This window comes from Sinocyclocheilus grahami, unplaced genomic scaffold (assembly GCF_001515645.1).
Source record: "Sinocyclocheilus grahami isolate Dianchi unplaced genomic scaffold, SAMN03320097.WGS_v1.1 scaffold17.1, whole genome shotgun sequence".
NCBI lineage: Eukaryota > Metazoa > Chordata > Actinopteri > Cypriniformes > Cyprinidae > Sinocyclocheilus > Sinocyclocheilus grahami.
This window is the reverse complement of record NW_015505196.1, coordinates 6386714-6412619: the sequence shown is the minus strand read 5'-3', so window position 1 is coordinate 6412619 and position 25906 is coordinate 6386714. Positions and strand designations below refer to the sequence as shown.

Here is a 25906-nt window from a genome sequence, read left to right as displayed (position 1 = left end):
TTCCACTTCCAGACATGTATGTTTCTTCCTAGTTGTCTTCGGTCTCAGTCAGGACTGGGGTGGGGGTTTGGTTGTTAGCAGCAGATTTAATTTCAGCTATGTCTCTAGGCAATTTTTATTATATGCAGTTTTAGAAATCTGTATTGAATTCTAAGATTTTAAGACTAAAAAATGAACAAAATTGAATTTTTTGTAATGCACTAGGAAATATCAAAGCACTTACATTACATGTATATTTATTCATTCAACAGGTACTTTTAGTGAGAGCAGCTTATATTGGCCTAAATAACCAAATTTAAAAAATAGACTTAATTATCGTAATATTTATTTAAAGAATAGAACACAGGTACAACAATATTAAACGTATGAAGCTAAAGCTAGTGCATGGGGAATAGAGAGCAGTAGATATTATTATTCTCCATAACCTAAAAAACGTCATAATTCTGGCCTCAATAGTTGTTTCCTAATTTAGCAGCAGCTTTGATCTTGTAAGTGTATGCAATTTCATTTTACACCCTGATGATATACAACATTTTATTAAGTGTTGCTCATCATAACTAATGTATTAAGTCCAGGTTTTATTTTATTTTCAAGTGACAAAGGCACTCGTAACAACTCACTTAAAGTAATAGCTGCTGTTAACCTCAAATATAGAAATGATAAAATAACACCTTTTTAAATATTTATTTAACGAGCAATGTTTGGTCATGCAGTTCTGTAAAGTGAGGAGTGCCTATGCATATTTTCCTCTGCCATCATTCAATTTAGACTGCAAGCTCATAGCTTGGTAAAAAAAATCCTTTGTAGTGCTGTAGATTCAGCAGAGGTGCATTGTTGTTTCTAATTAGCAGTGCAGAAAACACTGTGGCTACCTGTGCAAGGTAAAGCATGCATGTGAGCATTCATCCAGAAAGGTAGCCAAAAATATCAAACCGCTGGATGCATTGCACGCTTAATGTTGCATGGAGAATTGCTTTGCTAATGTATTAGCATTTGGGAAGAGCTTGATTTTTGACTTCTTTAGCATTTTTGCATAGTCTGTCTGAGTTAAGAGAATGTGTTTATATTCACAGTAAGATTTTGTAGCGTTCCAACGGCCTGGATGCTAATGGTGGAGATTTTAAATAGCTGTCATGTTCGTTCTTCCATTTAAAGGAAGTTGTCACCACACCCCTTTTTAAATAATAGTACAATCCGTGCCTGTCCATCTGCCATTTTGACTGTGCTCATTCTGGAGCAGTGGGGGAGGGGTGAGTGTTCTCACTTCCATGATTTTTACCCTCACTAATATTTAAGTACTTATCTTATACTTTGTATTTTCGTACTTGGAAACACAACAGTTTGTTTAAACATGTAGAGGTCTTGCAGGCTATTCTGATCACTGACAGTTTATTGTGTCAGTCTGGTTTTGCAGGATACAGTAGGGGTCCCGAGGATATTGTTTATTGGTGTAGAAGGCAACATGTTTTAAAGACGCCTCTGCAAACATGTTAGAGTCCAAGCTATGCTCCCCTCCCCCTTCCATGTACTATTTGTGTGCTCCTTAAGGTAGACATGCTTGAGTTCTCTCACGACTAATCATGAGCTACTCTTGAGAACCTGAGAACCGCTGCATTACTGACTCGTGCATATGTTCGTTAAAGTTGAGGGGCACTAATTAGAGAAGATGCTGATCACCTCAATGCTAATTGGCGGATATGTCGGACCTCTGAGTAAGTGGACCCCAGATGGAAATGACAAGTAGTTGATACCTGTTTGGAACTCAGGCAGTTGCAACGTCCAAATTAGCAGTGTCTCCCCCTCTCAGTCCTTATAATGGTATGATCCAAACTCTCCCAGTAATTTTCCATTGTCTGCTCTGCTGAGTAGCAAGAGGGTGGAGCTACACTGCAGTGTGACTGTGCTCTAGAACTAATTTCAGCTAGTTTGATATTTTGAGACCTGATTTATATTGGAACAGTTATCAGTTTCAATTCTGTTTCACAGCATTTAGTAAGAAAACAAGTAGAACCTGAAAAAAATTAATGAATTAAAGTTATTTTCTTTGTAACACTTGTTGTTGTTTTTATCTCTTGCAGTTAGGTTTATGCACACAGTACTACTAGTTTTTCAGTGCAAAGTTTGCTAGTGTATTTATTGATAGAAATTAGTAGAATTAAATAGTAGCAATCCATGGTACAGCCATAGCCCTGCCCCTCCCCCACATCTGCTCAGCTTTACTGCTAGGCTCTTGATCGCACAGAGGTTAGTCACGCTTGCAGATTTCTACTCCTATTTGAGGATAGCAGTGTAAGCTCCCAGCTCTGTCTTCCTGTCCATGTTTGTCTTCTCATTAGTTTCTTTATGTGAAAGTATTTATATAACAATACAAAATATATTAAATTAACTAAATGTAATATTAACACAGTGAGTGGGGTGCTTGCGGTTTACTTGGCATTAGCGTGAAAGTGTTAGCCACATTTAGCTATGTAATGACTTTGTTAGCCTGTACTGAAAGCAGTAGATTGGTTTTTAATCAATTGATTTTGGAAGATGCGTTTCACGTGTACTTAATCTTACTTCTGGAGAGTTTCATTTCAGCAGCGGTTCGGTCCAACCCCCCTTAGCACACCTGCTGGTAATTTACAAGATCCTGAGGTCCTTGATTAGCTGCCTTGTGAACTTGTTTAGAGGTCGAAATAAACTCTAGCCTACTCAAAGGACTGAGTGGAATTGAGTAGAGGTGCTCCGATTGATCGGCTACCGATCACTATTGGCCGATGATCACGTTGGGATGATGGATCGGCGCTCTCTAAAAGGCCGATCTCAAGCTGATGACGCTGCTATGAGAGGTTTGGCAAGTCTCTGACCGGCACGGGTGAAATAATTATAATGCTGAAGGTGAGGTACAAGGTATATTGAAAACCTTTTGTGAGACGTAATTTCACAAACAACGTGAGTGAATCACCGCACGCGCTCTCTCTCTTTCTCTCTCAAAATATGCAAATGGCTTCAAATCACCACATTTCGCGTCTGTCTATAAGCGAGCTGCACAGTTGACGCAGGAATTGTCACTTGCACAGTCGAGGCAGTGTCACTGAAGTCTATAAATTGCATTACTTTTTAATTGTTGCCAGTGTTTAACCATTCAGCGCTCGCGCGCTGTCCTGGAGACCGCACACTCGCAGCACACACACATAACACCAGGTTCACATTACTCCGTTTGCAGTGCATACGTGGTGCGGTGCGTATTTTTTCCGCGTTTACACTGCACATGGTTGCAGTCCGGTAGTGCGTTCGGGATTGGTGCATCTGCAGCAGTGCAGAGATAGTTTCCACACCGAGTGTATTGCTGTGCTGCAAGCGCTGAATTAAAGTAACAGTGCATTGTTTGCAGTAAATATGAACATGGATTGACACAAAAATGTAGTAAATACACCATAAATGCATATTATTAAATTCTACTGTGTTTCACAGTCAACACATATGGCTTTTTGGCTAGGTTTAAAGGGAAAGAGCACTTTTAGATGAAGGCAATAATAGATGCCATTCGTGGAGGTAGAAAAACAAATTTCTTTATGAACGGCAGGATTGCTTGTAATAAAGATTTAAATGCAAAGTAAAAGGCAGTAGAGCTGACTATTTCTGTCAATGGTAAGTTTGTGATGATGGAAGAAAAGTAGTTTAAATGTTTTGCCACTTGCTTGAGCAACTTAAAATATAAATCTAGAAATAAATGCAAAAGTAAAAAGCATTGAATAATGTGTTGCTTATATTTATTGTTTAAACATGTCAGTAATTGTATAACTGTACAGTGTACAAAAAAAGAATTGCAATGCTGAAAAAGCATTTTCAGTGACAATGTTTGGATTTGAAATCAAAATAATGGATAAATGTTGTGTTTGTGGTAAACCGCCACAGATCAGTAGCAGACTCGTGTGAAAGCACAGTCCGTGCTGCTTCCCCTCTCACAAGAGACATCTAAGAGGGGAATTCCCCCCATTTTCAAAAATGAAATTCAGGCCCTGAATTAATGTCTAAAAATCCTGATTGGAGTATCACTATAAGTAGTTATAAATGATAAAAAATAAGATCGGTATCAGCAGATACTGCTTTCTGTGATCGGCCTCAGAAATCCTGATCGGAGCACCCCTAGAATTGAGCACCCCTGTGTTACAGCTTTTCTGTACTAAAAGCAGTAAAGCTGTGCATCACTTTAAAATTGTATTAATTATTATATTATTGCTAACTATGGATCAATTAGCTGTAAACTCGAAACTAGTTTTTAGTAAAGTAACAATAAAAAAAATACTTGCAATGATAACCACAGATATAAAATTTGATCCGTGTTATTTTTAAATGGTGAAAAAAAATGACATTGTTAATGTTGTTTCAGCTGTGTACATATACAGTTGTGTTCAAAATAATAGCAGTCCAACATCCCTAACCAGATCAATCACTGTTTTTGGTAGAAATTATATTTCTACATGGCAAATATTTTACTAGTAGGTGTAGTAGAGTTCTATATAACCAACAGACCCAACAGTCATGACATGCATGCTGCTGATTCTGTGTAATTGAATTATTAATTGAAAAGGGCGTGTTCAAAATAATAGCAGTGTGGAGTTCAATCAGTGAGGTTATTCATTCAGTGAAAAAAAACTTGTCAAACAAATGGCCCTTATTTAAGGATGAAGGCAGCAAATGTTGTTCTGTGCATTTCTCTCTGAAAATCTGAGTAAAATGGGTCGTTCCAGACATTGTTCAGAAGAACAGCATACTTTGATTTAAAAAGTTGACTAGAGAGGGGAAAACGTATAAAGAAGGGCAGAAAATGATAGGCTGCTCAGCTAAAATGATATAAAATGCTTTAAAATGGCAATCAAAACCAGAAAGATGTGGAAGAAAACGGAAAACTACCATTCGAATGGATTGAAGAATGGCCAAAATAGAGAAGGCTCAGCCAATGATCAGCTCCAGGGTGATCAAAGAAAGTCTAAAGTTACCTGTGAGTACTGTAACAATTAGAAGAAGCCAAGCTATCGGAAAGAAGCCCCCACAAAGTCCCATTGTTGAGAAATGACATGTGCTGAAGAGGTTACAATTTGCCAAAGAACGCATTGACTGGCCTAAAGAAAAATGGCGCAATATTTTGTGGACTGATGAAAGCAAGATTTTTCTTTTTGGGTCTAGGGGCCGCAGACAGTTTGTCAGACGACCCCCAAACACTGAATTCAAGCCACAGTACACTGTGAAGAGAGTGAAGCATGGTGGCGGAAGCATCATGATATGGGGATGTTTTTATGGTGTTGGGCCTATTTATTGCATACCATGGATCAGTTTGAGTACATCAAAATACTTAGAGGTCATGTTGCCTTATGCCGAAAAGGAAATGCCCTTGAAATGGGTGTTTCAACAAGACAACGACCCCAAACACACCAGTAAGCAAGAAGCATCTTGGTTCCAGACCAACAAGATTAAAGGGTTACTCCACCCCAAAATGAAAATGTTGTCATTAATCACTTACCCCCATGTCGTTCCAAACCCGTAAGAGCTTCGTTCGTCTTCGGAACACAATTTAAGATATTTTGGATGAAAACCAGGAGGCTTGTGACTGTCCCATTGACTGCCAAGTAAATTACACCGTCATGGTCCAGAAAAGTATGAAAAACATCATAAGAATAGTCCACCTGCCGTCAGTGGTTCAACTGCACCTGCTATTTTTTACAGCCTAATATAACTTTCTTCACTTTCTGCTATTATTTTGAACAGAACTATAGTGAGGAAAAAAAGAGAAGAGACTAGAAAATTTAACCCAGCAAGGTTCAGACGTTATTAAAATACAATTCATATTAATGAATAAAATAATTTTATTTAGGACGGACATGGGAACAAGTGGAATAGCTGTGTATCACCTCATACAAAAAATATGGTGCTTTCGATAACCGAAGGGATCATGTGCTTTCAATATAGATGGCTTTGTTGGTTATAATGAGGGTGATTAAGTTTTGATGTGACGTGCCACTTCTAAGTGGTGTATTCAACGGGTTAGGACGTGACTTTTTCAGATATTATAACCGTATTTTTGATGCCGCGTGACCAACAGAGCAGTTAATGTCCAGAGACATTGCTGCTACTCCATAACTGTCACTTGTTGAGCACAAGGTGTTGAAGGTGAGGAACGCCTGCATGGATTGAAGAGACAACCCTTTAAAAGTGCTCCAATGCAGAAGGATGAAGCAAAGCCGGAAGACTTATGATTTGAAGAATCCCAGGAGCAGCCCACACCTGACGCGTCAATGGAAACCATCTTTGTTATCCAGAAGACAAAAGACTCTATAATGTCACGTCATTTGGTGGGATGACAAGGCTTGAATGACTGAACACAGTGTTCTCTCTGTAGAACCTTGATAATCCAGTGCGACTGAACATTGCAATTCAATTTTAAAAGCAAGAAATTTCAGCTCTTGTATGGACAAACTACTGGACATATCTTGACATGGGGAACCAGAAAAGTCAGATGTGAAGAAACATGCTACATGCAAGCTAAACACTACATCAAGCAGCCCTGAACCTGAGCCGCTTTATTTTAATTTAGAAATTTCTTCCTGTGATTTGTTCAACACAGCCGAGCTGGTGGCCATTTTGTGTTATTGCAGTGCAGAGCTGCGAGTGTAAAATGGCAGAGTGGGGGAAGGGCTCTTAAAGAGTCCTCGCTGTAAGTCTGGCTCTGAGTGGTAGCTGCAGTGTGCACGGTTTACTGTTGTTGTGCCGTGTTTGGTTCCAGTCATTCTAGAAGTATTTTAAGCTTTAAATCCATTAAATGTTTTCATGGATTTAATGCGCTTGTATGATAATTCTGTTTTTAAAAGTAGTAATACATTACACAACAAGGAGATTCTAGATGAGTTCAGTATAAAATTAAATCTGGTAGCTTGATCCTGTAGTTAGTTTGCATATGTTACCAGAAACCCAGTTTAGACCGACGCACGAGAGAGATCTATGACATACAACCCACAGCTAAGCCAGTCTGAACCGGTTTCAGCTAGTTTCTGCAGGTCGCATCTGTGATTAGCTGGCTGTGCATACAGTAGCATTACAAGAGGAAAGCAGTTTTTTTTTTTTTCTAAAGGAGCTAGTTTTAATTATTAGTTTTTAAAAATAATTCCGGTTATGTTTGTACCCATTTCACAAGCAACCCTCTCTAATACTACTTAGAATTAAATTTTTGGCATGGATTAGCTCCTCTTAATGTTTGTGTTGCCCTGTAATTAAAAAATGGTATATTCCACTGGGTATCCGTGTTTTTTGCTTGGGTGTTCCTTCTCAGTCAAGATTGGGGTAGGATCTTAGCAAATCTTGTTTTTCATGTTGACAGCAAATAATTTTGCAGCGGTGTCTCAGCTGTCATTGTAAATACAGTTTTAATCTGTTTTAAAATGCATTTAGAAGACCCTACTCGATGCATGTTCTGCAAGATTCCCCTTTCTGTCAAACATATTTTATTGGACTCTCCCGCTTTTAATGTATGTAGAAAACTCTTTTATGAAGTGAACTCACTTAAAGAGTTTAGTATAATTTTGCCAGAAGAAGTTTTAGAATTATCATGTTAATGTAAAACATCTTGTGTAATATAACTTGTGTTTGTTTGCTGGTTTTTATTGTATTTGTTATACTTGTATTTTTTAAATAGTTTTTTGCCATGAAAATAGCCTAAGATGCTGACATGGCATTAAATAAAAATATACTACTACTACTAAAATGCATTTAAGAATTTGTAATATTTTATTAAATGCAAATGCTTAAGGAACCACCAAAAATATTAGCAGTCCCTCAATACCAAATTAAAAAAAATAAATACATATAAATTAAATATTGATTAAATGAAATATTTAGTTTATGTTGCTTATTTCTGCAGTGTATTATGTCTGTGTTTTATGTTATGCCCAAGTGACAAATAAGAAAAAAAATTATTTGGATTGCTAACAATATAACTGACCCGAATAGCTGCTTTTAAAGTAGAGAGATTAGCCTGCACATTGCCGTAGTTTCCCTTTTTGATTTTTTTCTTATTTAATCATTAATGTTTTTGTGTAGCTGGATCAGCAGTTTAGATTATTCATGGTTACTGTGTCGACAGCTCAATGAGCACATACACTGGTTTCTTAGGACAAATATAATCCCAACAGCAATGATGAATATCCTTTAAAAATAAAATTCCATTGGCCACTTTTCAAAGGCAAAGATTTTGATAGTTTGATCGATAGTTGATAGTTTTGAGTTTAAAAATGGTAAACTGTAATCACCAGGCTAATGTACAATACTAGTGAGTGAGTGAATGAGCTGGCACCAGCTCCAGTAGCTGAGATGCCTTATTATTGTATGTCATGTGAAGTCTAAGTCGATTCCATTTTCTGTTAATTCTGAGTTGGACATGACTAAAATGACAAAGTCATAAAGAGTCATAAAGTCAGATGTTAATTCATCGAGTGAGTCATTAGACTGATTCAACCCGATAATTCAAGTTTGAAACAACTGTTTGATTCAGTAAAAAGAACCAGCACATTGTCATTTGTTCACAAATTACATGGCAATGTTTCCCTTGCAGTCAGCGGGAACCATGAAGTAGAAAGATGTCTATTTAGTCTCTTTATAGTATTTGTGTTTCACAGTTCTTGGTCTTTCTCATCACATTCAGTTCAGATTGCGAGCTCAAAACTCAGCTCAACTATATTTTTTCCTGCTGCAGATTCAGCAGCAGCAGCGTGTCGCTGCCTCTGATTAGCGGTGCAGAAAAATCTGTGGCTACTTATGCAGGGTAAAATAAGCATGTGGGGCTTCATCCAGAGAAATCAAAAAACACCAAGCCTTTGGTTACACTGGCTACGTTTACATGCACAATTTTTGGTTCAATCGGACTGAATTCATTCAGATTAATGAATCTGAATGTAATGTTTATGAATGCAAAATAAAGTGATCGGGTTGATGTGCGAGTTTATGTCACAAGCTTCAAAACGGAATTATTATTTTTTTTTTTACATGTGCACACTGCACAAATATATAGTTTCTCACTGTTTGCACATAATAACCACTCTCCTACACGGTTTCTTTATTTGTTTTTAACAGCAGAATTAATATTTATCCATTTATGGATAAATGCCGTGCTGCTCATATTTATCACTCAGTAAAAATGCCCCTCCCCGCACCCAAAACGGGTTGCCTGTGGATGAGAATCCAAAACAAGGACTGGTGGGAGGTTGTCCTGCTCCACTTCACAGTTGCCGAGTGAAAGGAGAGTTTTATAACGACAGGACACGCATTTATACAACACTTTATTCAAAAAGAACAGCCGCTCATTCCGTGCGTCATACGTCATTACGCTATTTCTGCATCATTGCACATGCGCAGTCTTTTCAGTTTCGGGGTTCAATCCGATCAAGTGTTTACATGCACTCTCAATCGTATTAGAAAAGGAATAAACCACCCCCTTCAATCCGATAAATTTTATTCCGGTCGAGCTCAATCGGATCAATTAAGGTGTTTACATGAAGGCTTTTTAGTCCGAATGAGCCGTCAATCCGATTACAAACGGATTATTTGGTTGCATGTAGGGCTGTGCAAAAAATCAAATGCGATTTTCATGCGCATCTCATCAGTAAAGCCGCTCCTGTGATTAGTAGTAAATCTCCAGCACGTGCTTTCAGATGGAGTGGCATTTACTACACAGAGCAGTAGTTCACTGACAAGCTACTCAAAATCGCAGGCGATTCAATTTTGTGTCGCTTGTCAAAAATCACATTAGATTTTTTTTGCACAACCCTAGTTGCATGTAAATGTAGCCACTGTGTCCTAAACTTGTATGAAGAACAAAATTCAGAAATTAATAAGAATTTAGGCCGATATTTACTGAGATTTTAAATGAATACCTTTTGTAAATTCGTACTACTGAAATGGCTATAAAGGCTCAGAACTCGTTCCTAAAGCTGGATTCTGATTTTTGAAACCAATGTGGTGACCAATCTGAATAGCGGTTCTGACAGCAAGTGCTACACAGGAATTGCCAAATTCCAAGTGTTTGAGATGAAGGTTTGCATATGCCTCCACTCAGATATAAGCAGATATAATCTGTGAATCCAGTGAGACACTATAATTTAATTGCGATTGTATTTAAATGTAGGCAGTTTTAACATGTTCTTCCTTGTATGCAAAGGATCATGAATGTTCACACCCCTCTGTTTAGAAATCGTACATTAATTGCCTATTACGTTCTACAGTTCTGACTGCATGCTATGCAGCAGTGGGGGAGGGTAGAGTGTTTTCTCACTTTCATGATATTTATCCTCACTAATATTTGACCTTTTTTTTTTGGGGAGTTCTATACATCTTTATTTTTGTGCCCTTTTCTGACAATGCATAATTTAATAGAAAGACTGCAGTTGTTTTGTTGAGTGCGTCTTGACCTGTTTAGTCATGGCAAGGTCTTGCAGACTGATCTGGTCACTGAGGACAGCTTTGTTTCATGTTGTTTCTGAAAGATATAATGGCCAGGGTTTAGTAAATGTAGTAATGTTGTTTTTTCTATTGTAGAAGATAAAGTATTTTATAAAAAAGACAAGCACAAACATGGTAGAGTCCAACCAATGCTCCCCTCCCCCTCCATGTACTCTTTTTGTGCTTCTTGAGGTAAGGTGCCTAGACGTGCTTGAGTCACGACTAATCATGGGCTACACTTGAGAACCGCTGCATTACAGGCTCGTATCCCAAATTATTTTATTGTTTTTATTTTAAATAAAAAAAATTACAGTGTTAATATTTTCGCTCCGTGTTGGCTCTGATTGGAACACCTCACTGCTGTTTGGCAGACATAAAAACCCTCTGATTAGTTGGACCTCAGAAGGAAATGACCTGTAGTTAGTGTCTGTTTGGAACTCGGACAGTTGCAACGTCCAAGTTAGCAGTGTCTCCCCCTCTGTCCTTACAGTGGTATGGTCCGTACTCCCCAGTAATTTTCCATTGTCTGCTCTGCCATGTTACTTTGCAGCTAGAGGGTGGAGCTTCACTGCAGTGTGACTGCTTTAGAACTAACTTCAGCTAGTTTTGATGTTTCAGCTAATGTATGTTTTTCAGTTTCAAAACAAGTCAAAACGTTTTTCCAAGCTAATTTAGAAAGAAAAATCTAAAAGTAAACCCAGAATAAAAAAAAAGAGTTGCTAAGAGAAATCTATGATTCAGTCTTTAGTGTATATACATAGTACAGCTCATTTGTCAGTGTCAAACACTGTAGTAGTGTATTTAATATTTATTAACATTAAAATAAAAGTAGCACCCCTGTAAAATCCATGGTACAGCCTTGGCCCTGCCCCTCCCCCACTTCTGCTCCGTTTTACTGCTAGGCTCTTGATCGCACGGAGGCTAGTCACGCTTGCAGATTTCTCCTCCAAGCAGAAGGTGGCCTGCATTTGAGGATAGCAGTGTAAGCTCCAAGCTCTCTGTCTTCCTGTGCTTTTGTTTCTTTTCATTAGAATCTTTGTGTGAATGTGTGGTTTGTTTTACTTGTTTGCTCTAAATGTATGATTTATCGCAGTGAGACGTGTGTTTGCGATTTTTTTTATTTTTATTTATTTTTTCATTAGCGGAAAAGACGTCTTTTTTTTAAGACGTTGCATATTTAGCTACATGATATTGCTGAGTGTCTTACATTATTTCTTAAGTGTATGTTGGTTGTTAACCAGTTTTTTTGGGAAGATGTAATGTGGTTCAGGGGTACTCAGTCCTGAGATTTTCCTTTTAGGTCCATCCTCTTTTAACTCACCTGTGGTAAATTTACAGGTGATCCTGAGGAGCATGATTAGCTGGTTCAGGTCCTTTTTTGGAACCAATCAGAATCTTCAAAACCAAATCTGCACAAAGGTAAATCTTCAGTAGGATTGAGCACCCTTGTGGTAGAGCTAACATACTTGGGCCTTTTCTGTTAACAGTATCAGTGTTTTTATAATCTAACACTTCTGAATGATAACTTTCTTAGATATAATAGATTAGCCTACCCATGCATAAATGTCTAGAGATGTTGCTGCTGTCCTGTAACTGACTCGTCAAGTACAAGGCGTTGAAGACGAAGAACACCTCACCTGCATGGGTTGAAGAGTACCTATAAAAGCGAAGAACTCCGGTGCACCAGAATGAAGCGAAAGAAGACATCTTTACACTTCCCAGAAGACAGAAAAAAATCAAGGCCACCTCTGTGTTACCACATCAGATTATATTGTGAGACCCAAAGCCTTGTTTGATAGAAGACACCCTGATGAAATTTCACAACCTTCATGAGGATGGATTGAAAGCCGGCTTTTCTGCGAAAAAACAACAACTTCAATGTTAGGAACCAGAGAGAGTCTAACGCAGTGTTTCTCAACCCTGGTCCTGGGCGCCCCCCAACACTGCACATTTTGTATGTTTCCCTTATCTGACACCCATTTCAGGTCCTGGAGTTTCTTTTAATGAGCTAATGAGTTGAATCAGGTGTGTTTGATTAGGGAGACTGGGGGGTGCCCAGGACCAGGGTTGAGAAACACTGGTCTAACGGATGTGTGCAAGCTGGCTTAATGAGACTACTTGTAAAATCAAGCCACTTCATTTAAATTGTATCGCCTATTCTGGTTTACGTCACATGTATAGTGCAACTTCAGTTTTTTAGCTTGTCAGCAGCCGAGCTGGTGGCCATTTTGTGTTACTGCAGTGCAGAGCTGCAAGTGTAAAATGGCAGAGTGGAGGAGGGGCTCTTAAAGCAATCTCGCTGTAAGTCTAGCTGCAATGTGTGCACGCTTTCCTGCTGTCGTGCCGTGTTTGGTTCCTCTCATTCGAGAGGAGTTTAAGCTCCATTGCCTGGAATATTTTCTATTTCACGCACATGAACTACTTTTATTTTTATTTTTTTATTTTTTTTAGGGTTTTCAAAGTGTTATTGAGCGAAGTGTAAATAGGAAACAGAAAAAACAGTTCATTTTATAAAAGTAAAATTGACCACTTAATTTGCTGATTAGAGTTTAATCGCTTTACCAGAAACCTCCAAGTGTTTTTAGACACATGAGAGAGAGATCTATGAGGTGTAAACTCGTCTCAACTGGTTTCAGCCTGTTGCTGCCGGTCGTGTCTTTTATTAGCTGGCTGTGCATAAAGTAGTTGCTAGAGGAAGCTGTTTTTATACCAACAGTTGTTGTGACAGGGTTTTAAGATGGATTCAGGTGTTATTATTTCACCAGTGGCACTGTAAATATTAGATATTCCGTTGCGGGTCGTCTGCACTTGTACTGCACTACATTCTCATAGGAACTGGCGAACCTACTTAGGAATTCGCTATTAAAGCATGATGTGGTTTTAAGTGATTTTGTTCAGAATAAATTCCCCTTTTTCACTAATGAAGGGAGTTTATTTGGTGCTAATATAGTATAATAAAGAGCAAAGGATGAGCATTAGGTGTGTAACTAATGCTTTATGAAATGTGGTTTGGTCTTATTAAAACAGATGTTTCATAAAGCTGGACGAATGAATTTTTAACAAATGTTAGGGTCTTGTGAACAAAATAGTTAACTGGAATAAAAATATTTTATTAAAATAGCTCATGCTAATACATTTAATTAGAATAAAACAAGCTAATATACATCATATGTACCCAACAATATTAGCAGTGCTGTAACAAGAAATTAAAAATGCCAGAGAAGTTATAGCAGTTTAAAATATGTAGTACTGAAGTAGCTAAAGCTTGTGCAAAACCATAGAGAGCAATGAAAACAATAGAGAAGAATAAATCTCGTTTTACACCCTGATAGCATACAGTTTCTTTATTGTTCTCATCATAGCTGCAGTTGGAGTATTATGCTCATTTTTGTTTTTAATTCCCATGTGACAATACTTCATAAAAAGGCGCCACACTTCCTCCATATGAAAATGTAGAGCTTCAGATTTTCAAATAAAAATCTTAGTGTTCAGCCACATTCAAGGCCTTCATCAGACATTAGGAACATCGGTATAATATTACATTAATTTAATTGATTTGAATTATTTTTAGCTGTCACTGACTTGCTTCTATTCAAAGTTCTGCATCCCCACACCTCTTTTAGTTATCGTACGATCCATGCCTGTTGTCTTTTACCATTATGACTGCACATTCTTCAGCAGTGGGGGAGAGTGAGTGTTCTCACTGCATGCATTTTACCCCCAGTAAAATTTAAAGGGGCCATAACACACACAGTTTCACCCAATCTCATGTTAATCTTGAGTACCTATAGAGTAGTACGACATCCTTCATATCTCCAAAAAGTCTTTAATTTGATCATATTTATAAAAGAAAGATACAATTTCACGATTCTCTCCGGAAAAAGCCGAGCCCCTGGAGGCGTGCCGTGGGCGGAGCTAAAGAGTGACGAGCGCTTGGGTGCCGAATGCCAACAAAACAGACATTTGATGCCGTTTCACTTACCATCTGCAGTTCTGAATCATGACCGGGATCTTTTATAACTGGGACCACTCCATCTTTCAGTATCAAGCGATGTGCAAATCCAACGTCGAACTGGGCCTCATTTATAAAACGTCAACAAACACACTTGTGAAACTCCGTTGCTGCCCCTGAAAAACAAACTGTATCCACAGTTTACAAAATGCTGGGTTCTTTAGGAAGCTGAACAAAGTTATCTTTCCCTTACAACCAAAAACACACTTCTTTGGATTGGAGACATTCTTCCCGAGCAAGTCCCGTGCAGAGCTGCCGCCGAATGAAGCGCGTTGATGGGTGCGATCTCGCTCTCACTCTGGTCGATACGTGCGCAGGCATGTTCTTCCGGGAGAAATGCCCATATAAGGAGTTCCACCCTCGTCTACGTCATGAAGAGCCACGATCGAAAAAACTCTCAGAAACTTGTACAAACCCGGAAGTACGATTTTTGGCACAGAAATACTTGTCATACGTCCAAATAGTTGTTTGAAACTTTGTCTATCCAACGTCGAACTGGGCCTCATTTATAAAACGTCAACAAACACACTTGTGAAACTCCGTTGCTGCCCCTGAAAAACAAACTGTATCCACAGTTTACAAAATGCTGGGTTCTTTAGGAAGCTGAACAAAGTTATCTTTCCCTTACAACCAAAAACACACTTCTTTGGATTGGAGACATTCTTCCCGAGCAAGTCCCGTGCAGAGCTGCCGCCGAATGAAGCGCGTTGATGGGTGCGATCTCGCTCTCACTCTGGTCGATACGTGCGCAGGCATGTTCTTCCGGGAGAAATGCCCATATAAGGAGTTCCACCCTCGTCTACGTCATGAAGAGCCACGATCGAAAAAACTCTCAGAAACTTGTACAAACCCGGAAGTACGATTTTTGCCACAGAAATACTTGTCATACGTCCAAATAGTTGTTTGAAACTTTGTCCATGCTTGGTGTGAGAATACAACTCTTTAACAGTATAAACAACTGAAAGCATTATACACTTTGTTGGCACAAAGGGGACATTGACAAGCTCTGTGCAGTTGACACGTATCTGGTTTGCACAACTAGATTTCAACGCCAAACGATCTTTCTGTCCACTCTGAAAGTAAAAATCATCTAATCATATTAGTATGTGCTTTTCTCGGTTTGCACATTCTCTTGACCTTGCGACGTATTTGCACAATACTCCTAAATGTCGTAACTCTAAGAACACAAACCTTGTGTTTTCAAGACTTCCATGCTGCTTTTCCAGACAGCATCCTTTTTCTTAATATCCTTGTGGATCTTGAGGGATTTTTAATATCAGATGTTTCTAAAAAAGGAGCAGAGCTACCCGATGATACGCATAAAAATGGAAACCAAGAGACAGACAAAATGCAGTGACGCTTGTCATGACTAGGACAGAAGCGCAGATTAATGTAGAAGAGCGTTTTGGTCGTGTAGCGTCTGGTTGGGAAACTGTGTCAGACCTCTGTATGTGGAAACTCGTCAGTATTTACTGTCTGTTAGGAACTCAGTCAGTTGCAACCTAAATGTCATAAGGGTTTTACGAGATCTGTAAAATCAGTTGTGCTAATATTTTTCTGTTTTAATTTAGGACTTGTCTGAAAATTGACAGTCATTTGAACTAGAATTGATTTGTTTAGATAAGGAAGGTTCTCTGCTTTGTTCTCATGGACTGAATGTAGGCTTTTTTAATGCCCTTCTTGTGACTTTTATTTATAGGCACAGTAGAGAGATGACAGGAAAGGATGGGGAAAACAGGAGATCGAACAATGTCATGAGCTGGATTAGAATGTGCATCGCCCCGCATGAACTCTAGAGTTAAATGTGTTGGAGCACATACACTAACAGCTACGTCTAATAAAACGCAGTTGGGGGACATTTAGTCTGGTTTTCAGGCTAGTTTTACAAATGACCCTTTACTAGGAAAACAATGAATAGAACATTAGGGATTTGTTCCCATTTAATCGACTTGCCTTTGGGAATAACTCAAAAGAAAATCCAAAATTTAAGTAGAATAAGTTATGCGCTTTCATGCTATTAGATTTGATTTTACATAGTTCAAATTTCTACACAATGGTGTGAAATGTTAGTGAGCTGAGACTCAAGTGATCAGATATGCTGAACATGCTTAATTGTCTGACATTGTACATTTGAAATTGCGACCATAGCTTATTTTGTTGTCAAGTTGTTTACATTTGCATGTGACAGCATTTTGACCTTTCACCTCATTATAATCCTGTTCTGTGCAGTAGCAAAGATGTTTGTGCAGTATAGAGATTCATGCTCTTTGCTAAATATGGACTGCATATAGACAAATTGTCACTATTTTAAAATGCAGAGCAGATTCAGTTTTGCTCTGCGCCCTCTTGTGTTGACCCATAGCGGTGCACGTGAGACACCCCTCTTCTGTTATAATGGTATGATCCACATCGCAGTAATTTTCCACCCTGTTTTCTCTGTGCCTGCAGCAGTGGGGGAGGGGGCCGTTTTTGCTTTTCAGCACATGGCAGTTTTTCTTTCTTGCTGCTGAGGCTTTTGTTCTTTATTCTTTATTTTCCTCTGATTTCTAAAGTTTTTTTTGGTTGAATGTCATATTTTGGAACACTTTCTTCAATCATAGGTTTTAGAATACCACTGGTGGATCAGTGAGCTTATAAGAGGTGATGAATCATCTCAGTCTCATCATGAGTCAAAAAGTGACCTTTTGTTTCATATGACATACTGTTAGTTGTAACGCTACAATTGTGTGTAGCTACACTGTTTTTTTTTATTTATTTTTTTTATTCTGGTTACAGCCAACACCTTAAAAAGAATGTGCTCCGCCTCTCCACACGAGATCCCTTCCCCCTCCTGTTCTCTCTGTCTCTCTCTGTTCCTCTTTTCTGTGTTGTGTGCGCTTTGAGCTAGTTGGGAACTAGGCATGCTCCTGTTTTCGCGCTCGCTACTAATCAAGGCCTACTCCTGAAGACTACACCTCAAGGTTGTTTTCGAGCTGTTTCGGTTCTTGAAGACAATTGTTTTTTTTAATTCACCCTCATATTTAGTAGTGTTTACTCAAGATTAATGGACTTTTTGGTGGATGTTTTATTTTTTTTAACACTAATTCTAACCGATTTTTCATGTTTTCGTATTTTCATGGACGCTCGTATTTTTGCGAATTTTTTTAATGTTGCGTTTGTTTTGGCTGTTAGTGAAAATTTAGCAATTCTGACATTGTTGGGATTGTCTATTTTGCGTTCGACTTGGAAATTCCGTTAATGCTTGGGGTTTTCGCGTTAGGAAGTTTCGTCTTTAGGATCTTTTCATATTTAATGTTTTTCACTAGGAGCTTTTGTGATTTACTTATTTTAGATTTAAAGGTTGCTTATCTGAATCACTTTTGTTCGCTTATCCAAAATTATTTCAGGTATCAGGCAGATATCGACCTTGTAACTTGTTTTCAAGTTGCAGTACCGTGTTCTGTTATTTTACGTACAGTTCTTTATTAGCAATCTGCAAGAGGTTATGTTTCTGAAACCAGCTTCGGTTGAAAGTGAGTACAGATTCTATGGATTCAGGTCTGAGCTTCAGGAGGAGTATTGTAGACCTGAGCCTGGCTTTATACCGCAGCTCTGGCGACCATTTTGCATTGAGCGGCAACCTCAGCGTCTATGTTTACAGATGGGGTGGGGGAGGGCCACAGTGAGCCTGTGCGCGGTGATCAACATTAGAAGAACAAGCTTTCCAGAAGCTATCAGCCATTTTCTAAAATGAATGTCCCATTTATGGACATAAAACTGGGGAGATGGAGGAATGCAGAGATGCATTTTATTAGTGTTTAGTTTTTGTCACACATTTATTTGTCTGTTCTTTTTGGGTTGATGACATGTTGGAATATGAAAAACTTGACGCCGCCTTTTGTGTCTAGTACAATCTAGTCACCTGTCTTGCTCTTCACTCAGCAGTTTGTGGTGTTTAGGATGGCAAATTAGTCAAAAGCTATAAAATCTTCAATTGAATTTACGTAAAAGTCTTTTTCGTGGTTGTCATGGATACCTGACCTCAAAGGATTGGCTGTTGACAGGAAGTTAAAGGTGTTGCAAATGGCCTAGGAGGACGAGATTTTGGTATATATAGAAGCCACGTCATTCACACCTGCAAGGATGATTGTTAATGTAGCAGTGCAGCAGCAATGCGGCGTCCTCTGGGTTTATGCTTGCAGCTCTATATTGTTATTGGATGTGTAGTAAAACTAAGAAGATGAGATGAGAATAACTAAAGTAAAGTTGATGGGCAGCATTAGAATGAAATCAAGACCGATTAATTGTTTGGATCCAGGAAGGTGCTTTGATGCTAATAGCAAGTTAAATTCAATACTAGCAACTCTTATTCATGGGAGTACTAAGAAATATAGGAAACTCCTTATTGTAAATATTTAGTTGAGCTTTACTGTACTTTGATTGATCTCTGTTTGGTCTTGGCTGAGAGGTGTCATTTTCAGAACAGTTTTAGCATTTGATGCAAGAGTACCACTAGTTTCAGACTTGACTATATATATATATATATTTATAATTAAGAACTATGCCAGGTGGCTATTCTTTGTGTACTGTTTTAGCTTTGAGAGTCTCTTAATGAGCACAGAAAGAGAACACCAACATACCGTAATTTATTTTTAAATACCTTGCGAATATGTTTTAAATAATATTCCCTTGACTTACCAAAATCACAAATCGCAATATAATTCTGTACCACATATTGTGTGCACTGATTCGTTTTCTGAATGTAATAATATAATCTACTTGTATTTACAGGATGGCACCAGTTTTGAGGTTTCTTTAGCTGTTTGCTCAAGTTCTTTGTTTCTCTCTATAGATGATATAAAACATTATTTCTGCATCGCTTGCAATGAGTTTATTATATGTGATCTTTGTCATAACATCTGGCTGCAGATTCAGCATGCATTGTACTGTAAGCCATGCACATAGAACTAAGGAAGTATGTCGACTACATTACTAGATAATCAAGAATATGCCAGTGCTCATGCGTTACGATAAAACTACTGGGTTATGGTTACGTAACATTTTGAGTACAACTTATTAATTAAAACATGAGGGAGCTGTACTAAAAAGGAACTGAAGGATGTTTGGATCTGGTTTCGAGTTGAAGAACTAATAGTTAAATACATCTAATTCATGTAGCAGAAATGAGTGCAAATGAATTTCTAACTACATTTCAAACCTAATATTTCTATATTTTTTTTTTTAGGATCCTCAAGCGATTGGCTGCCAAATCCATGAACAGGAAAATACGAGACATCACAGAAGCCTGGTAAGACAAACTAATGTCTTATTGTGATTAACACTGAGACAGAAGTACTAGTCTAGTTTAAGTACTATAGTAGCTTTGAAAATCTGCATTATATAATGAACTCCTCTTGTCGCTAGCAGATTCTGTAGAGTGCTGCTCTTATTGGCTAAGAATTGCACCAATCAGCTTGAGGGGGAGGACACAAAGTCTGCTCTCCCTCTCTGTGTTCTGAAATCACATGCACTGCTGACTGTTACGCCCTACCAACTCACTAGTTATGTCAATTGAACTGAGGAAGGTTATTGGTTTTCGTTAGGTTCAACTACTTACTTTTTACAGATGCAAGGTGCTTTGTGGACTTGTTAATCAGAGAGGGGCTTCAGCTCAGACTTATAGTGTGGGTATCTAAACAGATCAGTTTAGTACTTTTATTCTGGCAATTTTTTTTAGGTAGTAGTTAAGCCAAAGTCTTAGTCCAGGGTTTTAGTTATGGTATTGTTCCAGTTAAAGAAAGGTAATGTGATCGAGGCCAAGAGAAAATTCTAGAACAGCAGGAAGTGGCGTTTAGATGAGTGACAGTGACACCTTGTGGTCACACTTCAGTAAAGGCACTTGTACTTGCTCAGATTAATCAGATGTGTTGAGTACTGGATGGAGTTATCTAACTAGCCTGTTTAGGATATAACATTTGTTTGACCATATCCTCCCACTGTTTTTACGCAGGTGAAAATGGAAGTAGCTGTACCAGAGGAACCTCAGAAGAAAATCTTTCGTGCACGGAAAACGATGAAGATGAGCGATCGGCAGCAACTGGAAGCTCTGCACAACACCTTGGCAGCCGCCACCTCCAGCTCCGCCTCTTACTCATCTTCCTCCTCTCCACCTCAGACACCACTGGTCAATGGCGCCCACACCGAAAAGGAGAAAGAGAAAGTCAAGGAGAAAGACCCGAATTGTAAAGAGGCCGACTTGATGTCACCTGCCCCTGATTCAGCTCACTGTTCCCCTTCTCCATCTTTCACCCTCTCTCGATCTCCTTCTCCACCCAACACACAAACTACCTCACCTTCTCTGGATATTGACGACCCCCTTGTGGCCACAGAAGAGAAAAAGGAGACAAGCAATAAAAGTTCCTCCTCTTCTCTTTCTGCTTCCCCCTCTGGGTTGCACTGTGATCCAGAGGTTAAAGAAGGATTTCTGTGCTTGAGCGAAGAGGATGAAATCCAAGCAGAAAAAGATGAAAAGAAAGACAGTAGTGGGGAGAAGATGAATGTAGACGATGAGAAAGAGGACCAAAAAGATGAAAAAGGCACTTCTGAGAATGCAGGAGGTGAGAATTTCTAGAAACTCAACCTGCCTGCAAACTACTGGTCAGTCTGTTAGTTCAGGGAGGTCAGATATTAAATTTCTCCCATTCATTCCTGTACAACGTATTTGCAGAGACCGTAAAAATGCTATTCTGTAAATACTTAAAAATCAGAAGTAAAATATAAGCTTTTCCCGTTCATATTCTTGTAATAGACTTCTCAAGCAATTACAGATCAACTAGTAATTTTGAGAGAATTCTGAATTATTTTGCAGTCATTAAGCAGAGGGATAGTTTACCCCAAAATTAAAACTGTCACCAAGTCGTTCCAAACCTGTATGACTTGCTTTAAGTGGATCACGACTTTTGAGGAACGTTGAAATTCGAAGGGGTTAAAAACGTTTGACCGCATTAACTTATTGTATTGACAAAAATTGTCAATAGCAACATTTTTCAATATATTTTGTGTTTTACCGTAGAAAACTCAAAACTGTTTTGGAACAATGTGGATGACAAAATGAAATTAATTTGTTGAAGGTTGAACTATGCCTTTAAACTTACTCTATAGACTCAAAATGGTTTGCTCTACAATTGCTGTTGCTTTGAGATATTTGTTATAGCTCAATAGTATTGACATGAAGTTTAGCATGTGAGCTAACATTACTTACACTAGTAGCTCTGCATTTAAAGTCTAAACCCTTCCTTTGTTTCTACTCAACAGCAGACAACAGTGCCTCTGCTGGTACAAAGAGATCGTTGTCCGAGGAGAAAGATGAAGATGACAAAGAAATCAAGGACGAGAGAGACGGAAAACGAGCAAGGCTGGACGGCGAAGAGCTGGAGGCTCAGATAGAGCTGAAAATTACAGCCAATGCTGGGAGCCGGCATAAACTGGAGAAGGTTTGTTATGCGTCTTATTAGTTTTTTCTAAATCCTCATATCTCTATACAGCATTTAGTCACATACCATATACAACGGCACATTTTCATATAACATGAAATGAGATGCAGAGATATGTGATTACAGTAAGTGATTCTTTATGGGATAGTTCACCAAAAACATTCACATTCTGTCATTTACTTGTAAAACAATACATTTAGAAGACGAAATGCCATCATTGAAACACAAATGAAGAGGGTGTTCTGAAGAAGACACTATTGCTTTAATTTAGGATTTTATATACATAGAAACATTGATAACACACATACATAGAGCCCATGCAATATGGTAAACAGCTCAACTGTACCGGTTTCACACGAGAGCAACACACATTGGTTCTCACTTGTCGGAATTCTTTTTTTTTTTTTTTTTTGGAGTTTTGGGAATTCTCTGTAATTTGTCTGTAATAATGGATAGTGGTATATAACATTCATGATAGACATCCGAAGGTCTTCTGTAACAAAGCTCAGACATAAGACGTTATTTATTCTTTTTCTCGCTCTCTTCTTATTAGATGGTACAGCAGTTAGTCGAGGAACGGTTACGGGTGCTGCAGTTGACTGTATTTGACCGAAGCATAAAAGAGCTGAAAGAGAAAGTGGAGAAGATTGACAACGCAACCAAACAACAGAATACAATGCAGCATATTAACACACTACAGGTGAGTTTTGAAGTTTTCAAATACAAGAATTATTACTATTATACATCTTACAATAGTTAATAGAATGGGACTGTGAAACCTGATACTTAACATCAACAAAACTTTGTGTTTTCATGTTAGGCTAAGATTTCCCGGCTGGCCAAAAAGTTTGGTGCTGCTAATCAGGCCTCGGAGAACTCAAAGAGAACTCAAGAGGTAAAACAATTTAATTATTGTGTGATTTGGTCAAAGTGGTTTAGTGAAAAACATTATGGGAGTTTATGGAATAAAGATACAAGACATTAATGGTCTTTATCCATAAATACAATACCCTTTTTAGTGATTGATTGCAAGCGAAATGTGCTTTTGAATGTTTCATTAAAATGCACTTTGTTTCCTGTTAATCAGGCTCATGCTGCCGCCGCTGCTGCTCAGGCCAACAATGCAACCAACATGACTACACCGCAACGGTAAAAATATCCTCACAAGATCATGCTCCTCCTCTATTGCAAAACATTACAATCATTTTTTTTATTTTTCAAAATTATTAAAATAATAAAAAGACACTCATTCAGTTGTCAAATATGTACCTCTAGTGTAGGTTTACATAGAAAAACAATAGAAAACACAATTGAATGCAAGCATGCGTTTTCTGTGTATAGATGGTTGGCCAGTTTTAAGGGCCGTTCAGTTCACCATCCTTTTTCCACATCGGTTGAAGTTGAACAAAGAGCTAGCTAGCCACAAAAACCTTGTAGACGCAGACTACACAGACTAATTTGTTAAAACTGCACATATTAGTGCTGCAGTTTGTAATTCAAAAAGCTTTAGCAAATAATATTTGAAATGCTTGTGCTATTGCCATTATTTTAATGCTTCCCTACCATTTCTGTTCTTTTACAGTACTGTTAAAACCACAATGGATCCCAAACTGTCCAGTCCAGCCACTGGTTCTAATACAACTGGTGAGCTTTTTATTAATTTAATTCTCATTTCTATTAATTCTAGTTCTCGTTTTAACTCTGAAAGTAATGTTTTATTAAACTCAAACATTCTTTTTCTTTCAGCAATCCCAGCCCAGGCCAAACCTCTGTCCACACTGACTACACCAACCTCCTCCGCGCTAGCTTCTCCTGCACCCATTCTACAGATCATTTCCACAACAACAAGCTCCACTCCCTCGTCCACCTCTTTGCCTGGCCAGTCTCAGACAGGCACCCTACTACTAAAGACTGGACCCAATACAGGGGTCATGACTAACACCCCAGCAACTTCAGGGGGTCAGTCAGTGTCTATTCAGCCTCTTTTGATTCAGCTGCCTTTAGCGATGGCAAATGGGCAAAGTGGGGCATTGGTTAATACTGCCAGTGGTGTCGGTTTAATACCGGTGTCGTCATTATCTACGGTTAGTAGCAACAATAAGGCAAAGATGACTACACCTGCTACCACCTTCATCCTTCAAAAGCCAGCAGGCAGCGTTGTTTCGTCTTCCTCGACCTCGTCAGCTCCGGCGGTGTCGTTAGCGAGAGCCGTGTATCCGGGTGGCACAGGGACCGTTAGTTCACCCAGTACAGGGATATCTGTGACTACAGCCCGAACACCTACACAGTGTGCTGCTGTTGTGGGAGTGAGTACAGCGGCCTCTTCTCCAGGAACCACGGGACCTGCGGCGACAGGATCAGCGGCAGCTGCAGCTGGTCCACCGTCGGCTTCCGCGCTGGCCTCAAAGACAGGTATAACAGAATGTCTATCATGTGGCCACCTTTTAAAATATCAGCTAAATGGAAAGTGCTTTATTTTTTGTAATTTTGTTGGGTTTTTCTTTTTGAGGGATATAACACAAAGTTATTGAATATTTAAAGCATGGAATAATACCACATTATTTAAATGCATTGAAATGAAATTTAAAGGGATAGTTCACCCAAAAATGGAAAATTCTGTCATTAATTACTCGCCCTCATGCCGTTCCAAACCCGTAAGACCTTCGTTCATCTTTGCAACACAAAAATGTTTTTGATGAAATCCGAGAGCTTTCTGACCCTGCATAGACAGTAGTTCACGGCCCAGAAAGGTAGTAAGGACATCATTAAAATAGTCCATGTGACATCAGTGGTTCAGCTGTAATATTATGAAGCTACGAGTCATTATTTTTTTTCCCTTTACGCATGAAAAGTATTCTTGTAGCATCATAACATTATGGTTGAATCACTGATGTCACATGGACTGTTTTAATGATGTCTTTACTACCTTTCTGGGCCGTGAACTGCTGTCTATGCAGGGTCAGAAAGCTCTCGGATTTCATAAAAAATATCTAAATCTGTGTTCTGAAGATGAACAAAGGTCTTACGGGTTTAGAACGAAATGAGGGTGAGTAATTAGTGACAGAATTGTTGTTTTTGTGTGAACTATCCCTTTAAATGTAGCAGTGAATTTTCATTATTTTAGTTAAGTACTTGCTGTCTGTCTCATGTATGTTCTTTTTTTTTTTTTTTTTTTTTGTGATTATCCTCACATTGCTTTTATTTATTATATAGTATTATGTAATGTATGTTTGAAAATTGTATGGGCTGTTTCATAATATAATCATTAATCTCTCATTTTAAACAGATAACCAGGCCTCAACACCGAAAACACCCTCTCAGGTAAGCAATGTCTCATTGTAAATAATGTAGTTTAAAATGTAATTGCAAATACCACTTTTGTCAAAGTGCAGTTTTGTACTAAATTTTACTCTTCTCTCTACAGACCGGGCGGCCCAAAGGTTCTGTGATAGATCTGACAGAAGATGATGATGATGTGCAAGGTAAAACACAGCTGCTCTTTATTGCTCAGTCTTAAGGTGCCAGTCACATTAACGAAAATTCCCGGGTAAAAAAAAATGGTCCATTGTCTGTTAATACTGTAGCGATGTATGAAGATGAACAGCGCACACAAAAGTCACTTTAGAACTTCAGAAGGGAATGTTTTCACCTTCACCCAATAAGATTGTGTGGATTACCAGATTTTCACAAACATTTAGCTAAATAACAACCTTAGCATTGAGTTCAGTCCAGTATTTGAATTAAGCCTCTCTGCTAAATTTTCTCATCCCTAGTTATCCCTCCTCCTTTTTAAGCTACCAGTTAGTTATATTTCTTAATACTTTTTTCTGCGTTATCCAGTGACAGGAGTCCAGAAGGCCACTGTTTCCCCCATCACTACCCAACGTGCATCTGGGCCACCTCCTTTAGTCAGCTCTACCACTAATGCTGGTGAGTGAAAAGTAGACCCCCC

General features: G+C 38.6%; 1 protein-coding gene and 1 long non-coding RNA gene across 2 annotated transcripts in view; one reads left to right on the top strand and one right to left on the bottom strand.

Annotated features, from left to right (window-relative positions):
* Positions 1 to 2856: 2856 nt before the first annotated feature.
* Positions 2857 to 25906, top strand: part of LOC107552463 (activating transcription factor 7-interacting protein 1-like) — a 23625-nt gene continuing 575 nt past the window's right edge. The window contains exons 1-12 of the mRNA XM_016234350.1: positions 2857 to 2880; positions 19707 to 19769; positions 20472 to 21078; positions 21776 to 21954; positions 22508 to 22654; positions 22775 to 22849; positions 23042 to 23103; positions 23537 to 23598; positions 23701 to 24366; positions 25241 to 25275; positions 25379 to 25436; positions 25795 to 25884. Coding sequence (XP_016089836.1) covers positions 2872 to 2880; positions 19707 to 19769; positions 20472 to 21078; positions 21776 to 21954; positions 22508 to 22654; positions 22775 to 22849; positions 23042 to 23103; positions 23537 to 23598; positions 23701 to 24366; positions 25241 to 25275; positions 25379 to 25436; positions 25795 to 25884 — 2053 coding nt within the window. The 5' untranslated portion in view covers positions 2857 to 2871. The remainder of the gene's footprint in view (positions 2881 to 19706; positions 19770 to 20471; positions 21079 to 21775; positions 21955 to 22507; positions 22655 to 22774; positions 22850 to 23041; positions 23104 to 23536; positions 23599 to 23700; positions 24367 to 25240; positions 25276 to 25378; positions 25437 to 25794; positions 25885 to 25906) is intronic.
* LOC107551924 (uncharacterized) lies at positions 10352 to 12420 on the bottom strand. Its single transcript, XR_001604825.1, has 3 exons — positions 12024 to 12420; positions 11792 to 11879; positions 10352 to 10507 (listed from the first exon to the last, which is right to left on the bottom strand). It is a non-coding gene; the product is annotated as an uncharacterized lncRNA (long non-coding RNA).